The 20,357-nt window shown below is 32.8% G+C and overlaps 2 protein-coding genes across 8 annotated transcripts in view; one reads left to right on the top strand and one right to left on the bottom strand.

Moving 5' to 3' along the window:
• LOC106077009 (POU domain, class 2, transcription factor 2-like) overlaps positions 1-2,490 on the top strand; it is a 25,532-nt gene extending 23,042 nt beyond the window's left edge. For all 4 annotated transcript variants that reach the window (XM_056009970.1, XM_056009971.1, XM_056009972.1 and 1 more), the window contains one exon: positions 84-2,490. In XM_056009970.1, coding sequence (XP_055865945.1) covers positions 84-680 — 597 coding nt within the window. In that variant the 3' untranslated portion in view covers positions 681-2,490. The remainder of the gene's footprint in view (positions 1-83) is intronic.
• The window catches only part of LOC106077008 (dixin-like), a 39,706-nt gene continuing 20,364 nt past the window's right edge, over positions 1,016-20,357 (bottom strand). For 2 of the 4 annotated variants that reach the window (XM_013237800.2, XM_013237805.2), the window contains 15 exons: positions 19,720-19,790; positions 19,180-19,511; positions 18,559-18,674; positions 18,301-18,378; positions 17,514-17,618; positions 17,023-17,127; positions 16,773-16,826; positions 16,060-16,113; positions 15,649-15,744; positions 14,116-14,286; positions 13,019-13,180; positions 11,967-12,081; positions 10,515-10,638; positions 9,612-9,720; positions 1,016-8,940 (listed from right to left, as the gene is read on the bottom strand). In XM_013237800.2, coding sequence (XP_013093254.2) covers positions 8,857-8,940; positions 9,612-9,720; positions 10,515-10,638; positions 11,967-12,081; positions 13,019-13,180; positions 14,116-14,286; positions 15,649-15,744; positions 16,060-16,113; positions 16,773-16,826; positions 17,023-17,127; positions 17,514-17,618; positions 18,301-18,378; positions 18,559-18,674; positions 19,180-19,511; positions 19,720-19,790 — 1,776 coding nt within the window. In that variant the 3' untranslated portion in view covers positions 1,016-8,856. The remainder of the gene's footprint in view (positions 8,941-9,611; positions 9,721-10,514; positions 10,639-11,966; positions 12,082-13,018; positions 13,181-14,115; positions 14,287-15,648; positions 15,745-16,059; positions 16,114-16,772; positions 16,827-17,022; positions 17,128-17,513; positions 17,619-18,300; positions 18,379-18,558; positions 18,675-19,179; positions 19,512-19,719; positions 19,791-20,357) is intronic. The other 2 variants (XM_013237803.2, XM_013237804.2) reach the window with 2 other exon arrangements.

Consider the following 20,357-nt stretch of genomic DNA (forward strand, 5'->3'; position numbering starts at 1 on the left):
TATCAATTTACTTTATATTATGCATTAAATAATTATTATACAGATTAACATTTGCTAAGAAAACATTTGTTTTATATATGTAGGTAATTCGAGTTTGGTTTTGCAATAGAAGACAGAAAGAAAAACGTATTAATCCTCCTAGCTCAAGCTATAATCAAAGCCACATTCAGTTACTGCATTCCACCGGAGACTCCTCAGAAACCAAAACAGATGCAAGTACTACCAACATCTTGCTAACCTCTAGCTCCCAAGAGCAAATCAATCAGCTCCTAAAACAGCATGAGCAGCACCAAGAGAAGCAGAGGTACCAAAGACATTTAGATTCAAAACTCTCTGAACAGGAGTCTACATCACCCCAACAGCAGTTAACTTCAGACAGCGTTATCATAACACCTATTTACTCCTCCAGTGATACACTGTCTTCCAGTCCCTCCACAGCCTCTACCATCTCTGGTGGTAGCTTGCTTTTTTCACCCTCCATCCTGGACACCAGTGCCACCAACACTATCCTTTCATTGAACCAGAAGGTGTTTACACTTCCAACCAACAATTCCAATGGCATCTCATCTCTACAGACAAACTCACAGCCTTTGACTCTACACCACTCAGGCACCACACTTGTGAACAGTGATTCCAACAGCTCATCTTTTCAAATGTTCTCCAACCATGGGGATACATAGTTTGTTTTTATATCAGCACATTTGTTGACTAATTGGATATAGCTCTGCTTGAGCAATATTTCAACCTGTGTACAATCCATTTTTTAAGTATTATGGCTCTTAGAAGAGGGACATTTCAAATCAGTGTATAACTACTTTGGTAAATAAACTTGTATTTAATATAGATCTTATCTCTCAACTAAATCTCTTGACAACTTGTTGGCTGTACAGTATTTACATACTGGGTAAATGAAATTTCTCAAGTTGTAGAATTCATTTGGAGATAATTACTATACAAAGACAATGTTGGATTCAGTTTATTTTATTCATTTCTCTACAAGAGACATTTTTTGTTATGTTTTCTTTTTTGTCTATTACTGGCAGTTCTCACAAATTTTATGTTGTGTTAACAAAAAACAAAAAAAAAAACAAAAAAAAACACTAACAGTTCAGTTGTAGGTCTACACTACTGACATTTTAGTTGATTTTTTGTTTTGTTTTAATTTGTGGTCATTTTGATTTTAATGAAATTGAATGTACTGAATTGATTTTACATTCAAGCTATACATTGTTTTAAACAAATTACATTTAGTGTAAGGTTTCTTGACAAGAGCAATTTGTTTAGCACAAATCAATTCTACTCTATGTGAAGCTCAAAAAATATTTGGGTAATGAAAACTCTTAGTCATTTTTATTTTCCAAGAATAGGGACTTACTATTTGTCATTATTTTGTTTGAGTTGATAAAACTTAAAAGAGAAACAAATAGGGCCTATGCAGGCAATTTTGTAAGTATTTCACTTTGGCTAGGCCAGATGATGTCATGGTTGTGCTGTGTTCTACCTCAATACTTTTTTTTTCTATTTTTAAACTATGGCATATCATCTTCTGAATCTGTTTTAGGCTATAGCAGGGCAACTTGTATTTCTATCTACACATTTGTAAAAAAATGATATTTGTAAAGAACAATACTTGGTAATTTTGTTAATAATTTAGAGCTCACTAACATTGTTATAATCTCCTTTTATCTACTGGGGGCTTGTAAGTTCTAATATGTGGTTCTGGCTTAGTAACAATGCACAATCATCATATTAGAATGGAAAGCAAATTACTTCTCCTTCAATGTTCAGACACATAACATGCATTTGTAATGAGTATAAAAAGTACATTTCACTTTGAGGTTTCTCTAGTAGAGGAAGGAGAGTAATTAATGATGAATAAATAAAAGACATTTACCTGAACCTCCCCAAACTCAAATCTCACCAGAAAATGCAAGTTGCCCTAGAGTATAAACTTTGCAGACACATGTTCTAAAACTTAAGGTAACAAGAATCATTGTTTATGATAATAAGCAGATGTTTTCAAGTCAAAACATTACACCATTCACACTATTCTGATACTCAAATATAGAGTTTAAAACATAGTGCAATTTTAATTCATTGTCTCATTCTGGCAACACTAGAAATTATGATGCATTATTACATATATTCCCTGTTCAACAACTCATAATTGTACATAAAGCTTGACTTTTTTCCCCATTTGTGTCCTCATTTGACAGATTTGGAAGCAAGACAATTTTGTGTGTAATAAGTATTCTAACAAATCTAATCCTAGTGCCATCTAACCCATTATTGTATATATCTCCTGAGAGTGTTGAATGCTTGCCTTGTGAAGTGGAAGTATTTGCAATCCAAATGTTACACACCATTTGTTTGTTCTCTGTTCATTTTGTTCAACATGTTTTTGTAAGCAGTTCATGTGATATATACCACAACTAGCAATACAATTAGGAGGAATTGAAATTAAATTGTCTGAACTAATTGAATTCAAAATTGCCTTGGTTTGCTTTTGTTAATTTTCTAGCAGTTTTCATGGCTACTAGGGTTAAGAAACTAGATATAGTAACTAATAGTATATGTGTAAGATTAAGACAGTGATAGGCAAATACTTCAACATTGTAGTCACAGTTAACTTATATTTTTATTTATCTAAATGCTAACTCTGAAAAACTTTTTTTGAAAAGAGCATTTTATGAAGAGCATAAAGTCAGTGGCCTATCTGGCAAACAGTTTTTAATTTCACACAGCTAGGTAATCCTTTTTTTCATCAGCGGAAGTTAAACAATGAAAATATTAAAATACTGGTATATTGTGGGAGTAATATATTTATAGTATATTTGATATATGATAAACATTTTGAAGTATTTAATAAAATAACAAAAAGATGTTTCCAAATTCTTAATTTTATTGACCAAATGAGAAATTTTGTCCACTAGAGCAGCAGACAAACAAAAATTGTAAATGGTTTTAGTTGTTAGAAGTAAGAGAGCTTGGTTGAAATACTGATATAGTCAAAATACAGTTACACAGACTTCATAAAATACACAGTCAATATTGGTGTACATAAGAACAAAAAGTTTCAGTTAAGCAACTCTTTTTTTTTTGACCTAAGTGACTAGAAATGTGATGTATACAAATATATTAAGAAGTTTTTCAATGCATTTAATTGAACAACTTCAATTTTTGTAAAAATTCATGTAAAAAAAAAAAAGCTTCCACTGAGACAGGCTTGCTATGGTACTAAGTCTTATTTACATAACCATTCAGTTGATATATAATAAGGGATGGAATCTAAGCTAATGAATACAACACATCAACACCAGTTCCTATATTGATGATGTCCATACACTAACAAGCATACAGGTTTTGAAAAAGCTAAACTAACAAATTATGATTTCAATCAAGATATATTTTTTGTTTCTTCAAATACCCTTGAATAGTCAAAGCTGGTTATTATTATATAGCTAACTGACCTGAATGGAATGCCAGCCCTAAATTTTTTTTTTTCAAAAACTTCTATTTCCAAATAGTTCAAGGTTTAACACAGGCACCAATGATACAAACAATCATTGAAGTTGCATGTTGAATTGGAAAAAAAAAAAAGCCTTAAAATGTTTCTTATACCATACAAACATCTCATGAAAAACTTTTTATTCATTGGATATTATTTCATTTCTTATTTAAAATAAAGCTAAACCAATCCATACATTTTGGAAAGGCTTTTATATAGGGTCACTGGATGGCAAATAAAATGTGTGATTTGAACACTAATTAACACACATTGTATCTAAAGATAAGTACAAAGCTAATGTAAACACAGTCACTAGACACATAAGCTAATTATGAAATAAGCAAGGACATTATAGTGACCTAGACAGTCTATTCTTGGTGGGACAAGAATTTTGCTTGCTGACATCACATTTTTTTTTTACTTTAAAAATGATACTACAATTCTCTAAGTAGGGCTAGAACATACAACCTTTCTACCTACACATTTTGTTTTCCAGCATTCCATTCCTTCATCAATACAAAGCTATTGTATTAGAGTCAGTCCACCAAAAGTTTGTTCATTTCAAATGATAAATCAAATCTAACATTGTCCAGCAGTCTAACATGTAAATGTTGAAATGGACAACTTGAATGCAGTCAAAAGATACTGATGAATCACAACATACACTAAATAAGATGCATTCTAACATGTAAATGTTGAAATGGACAACTTGAATGCAATCAAAAGATACTGAGAGATCACAACATACACTAAGTAGGATAAGTGATGGTAAATGTTTAGGACATCAATAAAATCACAACTACGACCTTCTTTTGACAATAGCTTTCATTTCATGCTATAAATTGCTTGGCAACTGACAGAGGCCATACAAAAGCCAACTTTATGCATAATTTACAACTATGAAAATGGAAACAAAAGCAACAAAATCTGCAGTTGGCTATGTCAATATAGTCTATATATTAAGTTTAATAAGTTATTATCTTGTATTCTAAAATTGATTTTTAATTATTGTGGATTTCCATGTTAAATTTTTTACTCTAAACAATGTCAAGGATGTTTTCTTGAAATCCAAATATTTAAGACAAATTGGTTCATGCTACAAACAAATAAACTTAGGAATTGTATTGTATACCTTCTAAATTACAAAGCTATCAACACTTCCTAATATCTGTACATCAAATAGCTAGCTATTTATAGTTATCAACCATCTCCGATTAAAGGACATGTTTCTTGGTCTCGGCCTACAGAACCAGTATGCCCATACAATGTTAAATGTGCACACTTTTTTTTTTAAATCTAAGAAATCTAAAAGGCTTTAACATTTTTTCATTAACTGGGTCAATGTTAAGGCTACCACAAACTGAGCCAATGTTAAGGCTACCACTAACAAACTGAGCCAATGTTAAGGCTACCACTGACAAACTGAGCCAATGTTAAGGCTACCACTAACAAACTGAGCCAATGTTAAGGCTACCACTAACAAACTGAGCCAATGTTAAGACTACCACTAACAAACTGAGTTAATGTTAAGACTACCACTAACAAACTGAGTCAATGTTAAGACTACCACTAACAAACTGAGCCAATATTAAGGCTACCACAAACAAACTGAGCCAATGTTAAGGCAACCACTAACAAACTGAGCCAATGTTAAGGCTACCGAAACCACTAACAAACTGAGTCAATGTTAAGACTAACCCCAACAACAAAGATATGAAGTCCAGAACCAAGTATTGTCATCCAATTGTTTAAAAAGGAGATATAATCAATCTGCTTTCTAATTTTAAACAACTCTGTCTGAGACACTCTATTTTTTTCACCAAAGCCAAAAAAAACAAACAAACACAAACAACACTTTATAGTAAAAAATAAAATAAAAATGTGCATTGTAAAAACCTATATACTAGAAATGATCCAACTAATTCCAGAGAGTATTGACTTTGAACACAACCAACTGGTCTTACAAGTGAAACTGATCACAGTCTTGATCAATCAGTTAAAACTGATATACAACTAGTCACTGACTTGTACAATGAGCTTAAATGGTACACAACCTTTAAGTGCATGCTCTCATCACTGTTGCACTATGTCAACCCCATGCTAAAGGTTTTGATATGTCCAAGTAGTTGACATGTAAATAAAACAAACAAAAAAATAGCATCAAATGTATTAAATATAAAAAATCTGTTCCAAAAATGAGTATTTGGTCCAAAGCAGTGGACTACTGTTTTGAAATAGTCATTTCTCTTCCCCCTTCCTTCCCATCTATAAGTACCAGTAAAAAAAAAATAAAAATAAAGTAAGCATTCAAATATTTATTGCAATTTCATAGTTAGCAGAAACTACCAACTATAATACACAGGGTAAATAAAACAAAACATCTCTGAACATAGATTTATAAAACTTGGAATCAATGAATCAAGGTAAAACATTTTATGACCATTTCAAAAGTTTATCTCTAGGTGGGTCTGATGTAGAAATCTTGTCACAACATTGCTGGCATTCATTGGAATAAGTGATGACAAGAAATACAAAACTAACAAAAAAAAAAAAAATTTGAGATCACAAAAAAAAAATGTTCAAAAAGAAAGATGATCTTCATACACACGCAATTATTGTCATTATGTTTTATGAATAATAAATTGAATTGTGACAAAATGATGTGAATTCAAAGCCATTCATGAAAGCTTGAAATCGACTGTGAAGTTATGCCACACATGGTAATAAATAAACAGATTGTAATGGTGGAAATGTCAGAACAAAAATGTGAAAGACGTTGAGACATTATTTACACCCAAATAAATGATGAGCTGTGTTGGGAGAGCTGACATGGGATTCTTCATATCCATTGATTACAAGGATTCTCAACCTTTACACAGATGAATGAACACTGGGACATGTAGCACACTAAATAAGTAATGCACATTTAACATTTTTCATGTTGACCAGATAGAGAAATGATCACAACAGATGGCCATGACTGACCACTAGAGAGATGACCATAGGTTACCACCAACGCTGAGTAAACCACAGATTAAACATAAAGCCAAACCAAATGTTACATATAAAGTCACATCCAATATGCTCTGCAGATACAGTACATAGCCACATGTAATACAGTTATCCATGCAGACATTGCAATGGCTATTACTTTGAAGGTTACCCATGTCAACACTGGTGGGAGGTAATCCATGTCAATTAAGGGAGGCAATAAATTTCAATACAATATTGTCGAGTCAAAATATAATAATTATAAATAGTACAAACAAAGGAATGTGGTTTAAAAAAAATACTCCAAAATAAATAAAAACAAAGTGTATTAGAGGTTTAGTTACATGAGAGTTAAATGTATCAATCAGACAGATGTTTAGCTAATTGTGTCTGTTAAAAATTGAACTGATTTCAGTTGTTTGCCTTAATAATTCAATATTTTTATGAAGCTAAAAACGCAATGCTATATCAAAAAGTGGAAAAGCATTTAATTCTGAAACTTTCTAGCAATGGGAAACAAAAATATAGGTCAGTGCCTAAATTACTTTTGCAGATGCTCTCTTTATAGATATGAAGCAAAAATTTTTTTAACCCGTTTCTAGATATGCGAGCATTGCAGCTGGACATATAACTACTGATCCTAATTCAATTCAATAAAAGAAAAAGAGTAATAGCCTTGAAACATTAATAAAGAAAATAGTTTTAGATTGATCTATGTATAAAAAGAGCATTTCATTCTGGAACTTTCTAGCTATATAAAAAAAAAATTAATAGGTCTGTGTCTTAAACTGTATTAATTGTGAAAAAGATTCTCATTTAAAGATATAAAGCAGAAAAAAAAACACTTATTCTTAGCCAGCAATTCACAGGCTAAATGCTATTGATATGAACCTGTTTCTAAACAAAGAGATGTGGGAGTATTTCAAGACCTGAGGCTTGACATCTGGACATGCAACTACTGATCCTCCATTTGAAATACAAAACAATTAAATTGAAAAAAAAAAACAACAACCTTGGGTGTTTGCTTTCAAACATTAATAATGAATAAATGTTTTATATCTTCTTTATCATGACTATGCTCTATAGATGGCTATGATCAGAGACATTAAATAACCGCTAGACCAAAAGTTAAAGATTTATTAAGTTAACAAAGGAATGTTGGCCATTTAGGAATGCAAAATATTTAAAAAAGTAAAAAAGTGGAAAATTAATAGAAAAAAAAAAGCAACAGACATACTAATGTTAACTCAACCAAATAAAAACAACACTGGTTTAAGTAGTAAGGCAGCAACTCTTCTGAACTCACTGACATATACACATGAGCACTGATTTAGTTTTATTCTAGAAACTTCAAGTCAGTCCACATTTTTATATGAAATAAGGAAAAAAATAAATCAGCTTATCTATTTACAATGATAAAATTATAACAGTTCTGATTCAATACAATATTTTGATCAAATTTTCACAACAGCCTCTCTGTAGCATATTTTATTTCAACAAATGAACATCCAAAATAGAAGTACAACCTTAGGGTAATGAATACAATGATTTTAAAGAGTGGAAAGATTAAGATGATGGGCAGTGGTAAGCTTTAACAGCAAGACTTTTAAAAAAAAGTTAACGCCAAAATAGTTTCAACCCAGACAGAATTTCAACCCAGACAGTAGTTTCCTTATTCTTTGATTTCTCTTACAGCACCAAGAACTGTTTAGAAAACTTACAGCAATAACCTGCAGGAATATATTTTCTTTTTACTTGTAAGTCAATGTACATACAGTCTACTGGTACAGTTTTATAGGTCCTGGGGAAATGTTGGTATTTCAGGAAATCATCATCTCAAAGAGATTGATATATGTAGTTTTTAGACAATATTTCTTTCTAAAGCCTCATCTGACAAAACCAGATTTCAAATCAAGCTACTCAATAAGGCATTCACATACTCAGACACAAAGACATTCATATCAGTGATTCTTCAACTTTGGAGATTCATGAACCACATATAGTTCATTTGTTAAGTCACAGAGCACAACTGAAAACTGTGCCTTTTATAAGTTGTATATATTAGATATGAATCAAATAACACCAGGTAGACAATATGAATCACAAAGCAAGAGGGTCACATCCACCTTAAGACAAGGGAGGAAGTTGGTTGCTGATCACTGTAACTTTTAGTTGTCCACACAACAACTACTTTACAATGAGTGTAACATCTACACCAAAAGGACCAAAGCACTAAATGCAATGCAAGTTTGAATACAACTGACATAAAAGAAGAAAGGTCCAGCTAAGATTGGGCTATATAATAAATTGTTTGACATGCATGCATGGAGAAACTAGCCAGGTAAGCAAGCACTTGGTCAACAAGCTGTTCCAGTTTCCTCTTCCAGCCAAGCTACAATTTTCCCTTCCCAACCAGGCAATATGTCATCATCATTAGACAACTGTGGACAAAACAGTTTTCAGAAGTGAAAATAAATAGAAAAACAAGCAAAATACAAATTGTGTATCAATCAGAAGATGTAGAGATAACATTTGTACTTTCTAAAAGACAACACTTTCATGAAGTCAATTTGTTGAAAGTTAAAAAGAAACTAAACTATAACCAAAAAAATCCCAAAGAGAAAAAAAAAAGTTAATGTTGAAAGTGATTTAGTAATTTGTCTAAATTCTTCAAAGCTACTGCTGTTGCTTTTATTCCTATCTTTAGGTTCTGTAAACAATGGGTCGAGTAAAACAATGAAAACTTTCTCTTTGATAGTTGAATACAAAATCAAATTCTATACGAGTTCCAGAAGCAACAAGTAGAGCTGAAAGAAATGAAATATCTTAGGGTGCTGTGGACTACAAATTGCAATGTCTTGGCTTTGCATGGCCTGGTCTAAATTATACAACTGACACTTCAGATTACAAAAATATTTACAACTGAAATGGTTACACCACTAAAGGGTTTTCTATTTTTCACAATGGTCTGGGGTTAATTCAAGTTGAAGAATCCCAAGATGTTGTGGCTTAAAAGGGTTAGGAACAAAGAATATCTTATAAAGAGGGACTAAAAGAAATTTAATTTAACAGCATGAAGAAGCTCATGCCAAAATTACCACTGGCTACTAACCTCTTCTTTAACAGACCCATACTCTGGATCCAAAGCTTTGAAGAAGTAATGGTACAAATTGGAATCTGGTATCACACATTTTAAGTCTCTCAATCGGATTTCTCCCAATCTGAGAACAGAGAGAAAATAAGAACTAAATCTAACAGTTATTTATGAAATACAAAACAAAACAACTGAAAATGGGATCAAATCTTAACACAAATTCATTTTAAGAAACAAAACAGCTCAAGAGTCACATATCAAAATGGGAAGATGCTAAAGGGAGGCTACACTGCCGTAAACCCAAAGTAAAGAGAAAAACAGAGTTGTGCTAGCAAATGAAACTTTCTGATGAAAATGACATTTGACACCAAAGTGGAGAGTGGACCTGAATACATTATGAAGTATATTTGTGCTGATGCTGGAGACAGGGAAAAATGGTTAAAGATTTTGAATGTTGATTAAAATTGTTTGCTGAGATTACTCTTAATTGGTAAAAACTAATTTAAAATAAGGTTTTAAAGTTTAAGTGTTACACATTTAATTTGTTAGTAGCTGTTTTAAATATTAATCTAAGTGAAAAGTACATTTAGTTAAGGAAGATTATTACATTATTTTCTACTAATTTGTGTAAAAAGTCACTGATATTATTACAAATATAAAAAAAATTCAGATCAATAAACAATCTTAAGAAGCATAATAAATTTGTATGTTAAGAACGTTTCTGCATTCAGACACAGGTATGATAGAAAAATACATTAACACCAACTGTTTCATAAATAAAAACAAAATGCTTGCTACTGTTTCATAATTATATGAGGAATATAAACTTTGATGTAATCCATTATCAAAAGATTCAATAATTTATAAGTACAGATGCAGATTAATTAAAGTGCTAAAGCTAGGACATGACCTAGGACTTACTTTTTCCTAATCAAGCAGGTAAAAGGCTTGTCAGAGTTGGAAATGTAGTAGATGACATTAGTTGGAAGTGGCTCAGTTGGGCTTGGGGATGTACCTTTAGCACGGCTACCTGAAACAGTTAAATCTATTGGAAGGGAGGAGAATGAGTGATTCAAATGGTGATGATAATGACACATAAATACATTAATTTGTTTATAGTCAAAGTATAGAAGAGAGAGTGTAATTGAGAATTGATAAAGGGTGACACTGACATTTGTTAATATTAATGTGTTTACGGTCACAGCACAAGCACAGTACATTAACAAACTACAGTAGAACATCTACTGTTGAAAATACAGCTTACTACTTCAGACTCCACTGGCTTCCTATGAGAATCAGAAGTAATTTTTGTCAGATCCAATTTGGTCATCATTAGAATCATGAACTCTCATTTTACATCCAGGAAATCTAGTTTTTTCCACTGTTTCATTAAGAAAATACCTTTTCCATTTACAGCCAGAGGGTATGGATGTCACTCCCTTTTAAACTTAGATAAACTCCATGACTCATTACTTCCAAGAAGAACACTAAATCCCAACTAGTGTAGAATAAAATGTATTTTGTTTTGACTCTATTGAATTTGAAAAAGATTTCATTCTTGCAAAGAAGGTTATTAGGTTCCTGTAATGCATTAAGTCCTATTAAAGCCATATAAGAAAAGCATTGTGCCAATAAAATTTGACCACAATGTAGCACACAATAAACACAGTCAAATGTTCAATTGACCACAGCATGAATACACATACAATTAGAAATACTGATATATAAATACATGCCTGAACAGAGTTCACAGATATAGAGTTTATTTCAATAACATTTTTTTTTTACTAACAGCAATAAATACAATGAAAAGATTATTAAAGAAAAAAAAAAGGTTAGCATATGATTTTGCAGAAGGTTATGAAGGGAGATTCTATTGCACAAACTTGGAGGTATTTCCAACACATGCTTTTAGAAAATTATAAAAAGTGTCAAGCATTTAAAATTCCTTGCTAAGCCAGCCACCTAACAAAAATATTTTTGTGTGCATTCTCTTTTTAAAAACTGAATAGTTCAAAGGTCACTTTTGTGAAAGATATTTCCAAAATATTCAAGCAGGGTGAAAAAGACAATGAAGTCCAATGTTCAAGGTTGTTTTGTTCAAGAAGGTAGATAAATAACAAAGGCTACCAGTCAGAGACACTAAAAATGATACATCTTGTTAAAAAAGTTAGTGTCAAACAGCAAATCAAAGTTCATGTTCCATCACTTCAATAAATGAAATGATGATACAAAGCAATTGAAAAAAAAAAGTCAGCAATAAGTAAAGTAACTACAAGGTAATAGAGAGATAAAATCTTGGCTTAAGTAAAGTAGTTGAAAGTCAGACTAAAGTAAAGTTTCGACTCCAATCATGAAACAAAATAAACTGACCATTCAAGACAGGAATCTGTGACTTCCCTCCTCTTCCAGGACTGCCTTTACTTGGGAGGCTGGAAGGATTGAATTGTTTGCTTAGCTGAACTCTGGTCACACTCTGCTGGACAACCTGCAAGTGTCCATTGATTCTTATTTCATCAACTTATTTATACAAAACTAAATAAAAAAAAAAACATATTTTTTTCTTTCATTTCACTTTGAAACAAAGGGCTCTGTAATTTGCAAATTTGAACCAATAGTTACATTTGCTATCATTTTCTAAGTATTTGAGGGTGACTTGAAAGATTTGTAAATAACTCAGATTTAAAAAAATAAAAGAGGAAAAAAATAGAACATGTTTGTATATAGTTTTTAAAGATACCAATTAAGAAGAAAAAAAAAGCTGACATAATATTGTTTCAAATGCTTAGCTGACATAATATTGTTTCAAATGCTTCGCTGATATAATATTGTTTCAAATGCTTCGCTGACATAATAATGTTTCAAATGCCTCGCTGATATAATATTATTTCAAATGCTTAGCTGATATAACTTTGTTTCAAATTCTTCACTGATATAATATTATTTCAAATGCTTAGCTGATATAATAATGTATCAAATGCTTAGCTGATATAATTTTGTTTCAAATTCTTCACTGATATAATATTGTTTCAAATGCTTAGCTGATATAACTTTGTTTCAAATTCTTCACTGATATAATATTATTTCAAATGCTTAGCTGATATAATAATGTATCAAATGCTTAGCTGATATAATTTTGTTTTAAATGCTTAGCTGATATAATAATGTATCAAATGCTTAGCTGATATAATTTTGTTTTAAATGCTTAGCTGATATAATAATGTATCAAATGCTTAGCTGATATAATTTTGTTTTAAATGCTTAGCTGATATAATAATGTATCAAATGCTTAGCTGATATAATAATGTTTCAAATTCTTCACTGACATAATAATGTTTCAAATGCTTCACTGATATAATAATGTTTCAAATGCTTCACTGATATAATAATGTTTCAAAGGCTTCTTTTCAATGCAACTACCATACCCCTCCTCCTCTCCAAACAGGAGACCCCCGACCTGGAGAGCTGGAGGTGACCCGATGTTGTGGAGTCCTCGGTGTCACTCGCAAAGGTTCTCTGGCTATGACTTTCTTTGCTCTTGGGGAACCGGTTGGTTTTGACATTGGTGATTTGACTTTGCCTGGGTTCTGTGGATTTCAGACATATTTGTGCATTTTATTACATAAAGAAATTTGACTTCTGAGTGTTTACATCAAAAGATATACCAAAATAAGAACAAAAAACAGTAGACATCAATATAATTCAAAAGATAAGAAGATACATTGGCCAAGCATTTAGAAGAGTGAAAGCTTAGCCATCACTTCTCTGTGTGTCTACTGCATTGCACAAATAGCTTCGATAACCTAAGTGTGTGTGTGTGTGGGGGGGGGGTTGAGTTCAAGTTCTGATGTAGACTAAGAATTTCAAATTTGAAATTTAAAGTAAGCTGAGTTGTGTTAGCTGAGCACCTAAAGAGAGCACTGAAATCTTCAAGATACCCCTACTTCACATTTTTCAAAGAGAATGAACTTGAATGCACTTAGCATGCCATACAAGCATGAAGTGATGCAATAAAAAACTGAGAACTGGCCACAACAAAAGTACAGCTTTGTTTTCATCCTTTTTGCAGAGAAAGAAATATTATAAAGTGAAACTCTAGCATGACACTTTGATGAAGGATCTCAGGGCAGTGGACAGTAGCTGGAAATATTGCTAGAGACCAATTTCTCTCGAGACAGCTTGCAGCCCAATGTGCAAACAGAATAGGTGGATCTAAGTTTAAGTAAGTCTTTAGAATCTGAACTAATAAGGTTTGTCTTTGAGTCCGAAGATTAATGAGGAATGCAATATTTCCCATGGCTACACAGCCCCAGCTATGACCTACATATTTAAACATTTTAAGTAATAGAAAGAACTAGTTGACAAATGTTCATAAAAAGTGGAAAAATTTTACTTTGACCACAAACACTATCAAGGGATATCAAAGAGAAATTTATAAACAATTTTTAATCAGCCTATGAATAAATATTAAAGATTTTTCCCTATAAGACCATTAACATCTAAACACAGTGTAACTATTTACCAATGAAAGCCCAACTGGTACACCAGTCATTGAGCCATTGATGTGGACCTTGTCTAGCAGTCTTGACAGGCCATTCTCCAGGGAGTCCATCAGAGCATTCCCAGGATCTTCAAAAGATATCTGTGTTCTAGCCTGTTTGAAATTATCTCTAAGTATCTCCAGTTCTGCTAACTAGAAAAATAGAACATATGCAAATAAAAAGCACCAAAAATCAACTAATAACAATAATAATAATATGGCAATGTCTTCAATCCTGAAAATTAAGGAAGAGCGCAGTGTTACACATGGCCACAGACCCAGTTGTGATCTGCATATTTTCCACAGCAGATGCTGGCAAAGTTGTTGTCCGCCAGGGGTCTATTTAAGTTTTCTTTACATCTTCTGGGCCAGTCTTCTACAAGGGTTTTTCTTAGGGCCTCAAATATTTGTCCCACAGCCTTTGTGAGAGTTCTCTAAATGTCTCTTCCAGAGGTCATCTGATGCCAGCTATTTTCCTCTATGCCAATGAGGGCAAAATGGCACTTGTGTTGATCTTTATAAGCTCTCAGGACACCTCTGTTATGCCATCCTCCTTAAGCTCTCCAAAAAGATCACCTTTGGCAGACCATTGTCCCCCATAGAGTTAAATGTCCAACCCAGTGCAGCTATTGAATAGTAAGTAATGCTTCTATACTGTCCACACTAGCCTTTAGCAGAACGTGTTTAATTTTAAGGTATTGCCAGTGTATGTCCATAATGGAGATAATGGAGTGAAGGCACCTTTGACTGAAGTGTTCGAGCCTTAGATGCCTTCTATAGAGAACCCACTAAAAAAGTAGTGAGAACCACTGATTGGTAGACACTGATTTTTGTAGGCAGGTGGAGCAATTTATTCCTCTATACTCTCATTTGAAGGCAAGTAGATATACACTAAAAACTACTTAGGTAAAAGTGTGGGAAAGTTTAAGAAAAAAGAGAAAGCAATATGAAGAAATGTCTTGACAAAATAGTGGAAATCTATAAATTACATAAGAAATTAAAAAGAGGTAGACTGGGAAATAGGACCAAAAAAAAAACCAATGTTGAAGATCGTTGTTGCCAACTTATAATCCAACTTACTTTGTGCTATGAGAGAAAGAGCTTAGAAATTTGACTGAGTGCTTTTTAAATGACATAGCTATCAGCACGTCCATTGTCTGTAGACCTGACAGGAAACTGTGCAGTTCATAGAATCATTTGTACACTTAAAATAAAATCACAATAACTGACAGATACTGCCTGCTTTCTCTTTGATGTCATCCTCAATTTGTCTCCATTCACCAAAGTGTTTACCATGGGTTTCAATATTTGACCACAGATAAAAGTACATTAAAAAAACTCTTAGATTTTGTCAATGAAAAATCCGGACCAAAAAAAAATGCTTTCATTGGTAAAACTAAACACCAAGAAAACTTGACCCTAATTTCAGCACTATTCTCTAGCATAGCAAACCTAAACGAAGATTAAATTTGGAATCATTTCTCTAACAATATTTCTAAATCTACACAAACTCACATCAGATCTGTCTCCAACTTTGTGATCAAACCTCTCCATGTGATTGTTTTGTTCATTCTGTATAGTGGCTGCATGATCTCGTTTCAACAACTCCTTCTGTGGACAAACAAATGTGAAGTGGAAACATCATTTGTTACACAATAAACACTTGACTTGGGAATACAAAGTGGAGAAAAGGGAACCTCAAACTATAACTCTAAACAATTGTGGACAGGAATAAGCGATATAAACTCTACCTGACAACTCAAAGACGAGCTATTTAACTATGAAAAAGAATTCCTTTACATGAGCAAAAGAAAAAGAATTCCTATCAATGAGAAAAAAGAATCAACTTTTTCCATGCTTGAGAAAGAAAAATTTATCATATATTTTAAAATATCAAGTTATTCATTTCATGTTCCATAAGCTTACCCTTAAATCACTGATCAATTTGTCTTTCTCCTCAACCTGTCTCACGTAGCTTTTCTGATGCACAAACAAAAAATGAATAAAACTATTAAGCAAGATAATAGTGAGAGTAAAAATAAAAGTTTTCAAGAATTCTCCTAAGTAGGACTTCATTATCTTCTCTTTTCAACTAACTTGTGCTTGGTAATACACACTAGAAAAGACTTTTAATTTTTGTACATTCAAAAGAGACAGTAAACATGCTACATTCAAATAACAAAATATTTTGTACTAACCAGCAAGTTTCAATGAATTAAAAGTTGGCTATCTTTAGTCATAAAATATATTTGGTTGATATTATTAGTTAAAGTAAACATATTTATAGGAGTAAAAAGTAAATTATCCATTTCAGACCTAGTGTCCTAAGGGACAGATGATAGAAGACAGTTAACAAGGGTATCATGTGACCAGCACAATGACCAACCATCTTTATTTTCTCCAACTAATGTCAGATACCCATTAGGATTGAGTGGATTATTTCAGGAGTGTCCTAAAAATCCAGAAATTAAAAAATATATCCCAATTTTCCTGAGATTCGAACCTGGGAATCCTTGGTTCAGAAGCTAAGCACTTTACCACTCATCCACCATGCCCCTATTTAAAGTTGTAAGTTAGAACAATATCAGTACTATTCAAGAAAGACAATTTAAGAAAACAACCAAATATCTATTACATACCTTGACATCAGACAAAATCTGTTCACGCTCACTCAATTGCTTCTTCAGTGTTTCCTTTTTACCAAAGAATTGTTAATACCCAAAATTAGCATTAAGACTATAATGTCAAAAAGTTAAAATGAGACTAATACCAATTACTTAAGATTATTTGCTGGTCTACACATTTTCATTTCATTGATGAATCGACAAGAAGACTTTTTTTTTCAAAACACTGCTAAATAAATAAAAAAAAAAGGTGACAAATACTGACTGTCTCCAATGCCAGTGTTTCTTTAGCCAACTCTAATGTCATGAGCTCAGACTTCACAGACGACAACTGACTCTCTTGTTCTGCAAGTCTATGCTGTAAGGCAGCCTAAGGAATAACATGATTTAGACAAGTTATAATATTTTACCAAGAGTGTTTACAAAGACATCATAGTAGCTGACAGACACAAGTCTTATACAGTTCACAATGGAAAGAGGTTCTATCCAAGGCAAAAGACAGAGAGGAATGGAGAAAGACGATTGAGATCATGTTTGGTGCCCCAGTGTTTCAACAGACTAAGGAATAAATAAAGGAATATAAGCTTATTGCTAATATTTTCCTTTAAGAGAATTGATGTTTAGTTTACAATTTGAATATCTAATTTATTCCTAATAATGGAGAATTTTACTTAGTTGGTCTACTACAGTACTCTGCTCTTGGGTTGTGATATAAAAGGGAGGTAAACATTGGCATGAATAAAATGGAATGAGTACCTTTGTGCCATAGAGTTCTCTACATTCATTTTTTATTTTGTTGTTCTCTACCCTCAATGTTTCTGCTATCTCTTCATTGTGTAACACTCTGGCCTTCAGGATTGTCTGAAATTTATACAAACACAAGTTTTCAGTGACTGTTTTTTACTATGCAGTAATGTGAAAGTTCATGACATCAAGACTTTATTATATTTGTCACAAAACTCCAGTGCAAAGCTCTCAGCTTCTTGGATGACAAAAGTGGTTATCAATGAACCACGATGTAGGAACTATATATATATATATTTTATATTTAGATTTTGTTCACTGCATATTGTTGTATGAGTATGCTTACTCTTCACAATTACACACAGGAAATAAAAGAATATAAGAAGAAAAAAAAAAGACACTACTGGATAGAAGAAGAAATGTATGGTGTATAATAACCTAAATACTAGAGCACTTTAAAAAAATTACATTATAACAATATTAAGAGGGTTAAAATAAATAATTAAATACAAAAAAAATAAACTTAAAAGTAACAATAAATAAAAAAGAATATAAGTTAGTGAGATATGAAAATAGCCATATGCTCAAAAAGAATCAGCCAAAAACTATGTTTCCTTTCATTAAATGCCTAAATAATCAGAATGTGTTAGCAATTCAATGAACTCAAAATAATTACATAGCAGCTTACTAAACATTCAACACACGTTTGACATCAAATTTTGTGATATCAGCATTAGATCAAAGTTTATCATTGATTTCTAATTGCACAACAGCTGAGAAAGTCAAATTTGAAACTTACAATAGTTTCCATAATATTTGAGCTCTGAGCCACACCAGATACAAGAGGTTCACTGGGGGTATTCTCTCCATTTAGAAGCTGGAAAATACAAAGACATCTCAATTCTAGTCAACAAAACATAGGGTGTGACCTTAGCTCAATACCAACTAAAATAGTTCTTTCCTGCCAGATCAACAAAAAAGATCTTTATTTGCTAGTGTGTATTGGCTTATGATACTTCCATGCATATTATGTTCTGTGATGTGTTACAGAACTCACTAGGTCATGGAGCTGGAACAGCATTTGGTGGGTGTCCTTGATAGAGTCCACAATCTCAGTGTAACCAGAGTCCACCATGGCATCACTTTCACAGGAAGTTACCATTACTGCACCTGCTGCCAGGAATAAAAAGAGGGCATCGATGGGTTTGTATGTCACTGATCAATTAATATGTTTCAAGTATGTTTTGTCAGGAAAATAACAAAATTGTTTCCATGTAGTGAGCTCAATGAACTTAAAAAAAAAGTTAGTAATTCTTTTCTCAGCAATATACATAACTGTTGAGAAAAATTGTTAGAGCTGCTTTTGAGATCAGCGTCCAGGTTCTGTCCTCCATGAAGTTTTGACTTGAATAGAAGTATTGTAAAAATAGGTACAGCAGCATAGAAACCATTTAAATAATAAGCAAAAAAAATTGGTATACTGGTCTGTTAGCCTTAATTCTCAGATACTCTGAACACCTATCTACTCATTAACCCTTTTAAAAACTGTTGAAAATTTAGCTTCTGTAAAACATCTATCCAGTTCAAATTTAATGAATATACATTAGAGTCTCATGGAATGCTAGTTAACAAAGTTTTAACTAAGAAGTATTGGCTCAAAGTCTTTGCAGCTTTATACCTTTGTTACTTCCAGCTACTGCCAACAATCCTTCCATTGAGGACGATGGCTCAGTGAGATACAGACTAGCTCTAGGGCTGGCATTGTGACTAGAGACAGGGCTACTGCTTGCACTGGCACCTTCCAGCTCAGCACGACAATCAATCTTCAGACCTGACTCCCCTTCCCCAACCAACCGCTGATCAGTGTGGCGGTGGTGAGAATGCTGGTGGTGATAGTGGTGCTGGCTCTGGGAAAAGTTAGACGAGGATGTAGACTTTTTCTGTGAGCTCCCATAGTTCTGTGAGTGATCTGAGTCGCTGCACATCATGTCAGAACTATCTTCCCTTTGTCTGAAATTACAACATACAAGAGAATAACTCCCTGGGAAAGAAGCAGAACCCCATGTTATTTAACATGACTCTGGATTTCAATAATGAATTACCAGCTTCGTCATAATAGCTTAAACAGTTGAGATATGCACAGCAAAATATGATCATGTCTTATGGATCATAACAAGAAAAGTATTTGAGATTTTTTTAAGTGAATTTGATTTTTAACCTTCTTCTCCTGTATCTGTGTCCTGCTCTGGAAGCATTCCTCCTGGCCTCAGTAAGTGTAGCCGCAGCACCCTATAACATAGACAAAACATTGTCAAGGAAAAGTATTGTTGTGTTCATACGAATCATAAAGTATTATACTAATGAAGTCACAGTAGCTAAGACCTACTTAGCTAGCAATGATTCCAATGACAGAATTAGAAAAATGGTTTGAATGCTGTGACAAGTCCCAAAAAGTCAATGTAGATTGGGAGCAGCTGAGATGATGCCCAGATTGGGCTACCCAGGCCTAAACCAGATATTAAAAACTTGTGCAGCACAGGCCAATGATTAATATTCTGCAAGGTTTAAGCCAAAGTTTGAATCACAGAGCCCTCGCTGCAGAGAGGACAAGCCTTTCATACATTTGGAGTTAACACAGTCACATACTATTGGACTTTCAATCCATACAGTTCGATGATGATGGGATGACTTACTTGTTCTATGCTTTTCATAGTTACAGGTCATAACATACTATGACATAAAAAAGTGACAGATCTACGCATGAGAGCTTTAAAAACATAATGTAACTTTCTATAATAAGCGTTAAATTATTAGATTCGAAGGTAAAGGTTTTGCAGTATATTAAATGCTAAAAAC

Source organism: Biomphalaria glabrata, chromosome 14 (assembly GCF_947242115.1).
Source record: "Biomphalaria glabrata chromosome 14, xgBioGlab47.1, whole genome shotgun sequence".
NCBI lineage: Eukaryota > Metazoa > Mollusca > Gastropoda > Planorbidae > Biomphalaria > Biomphalaria glabrata.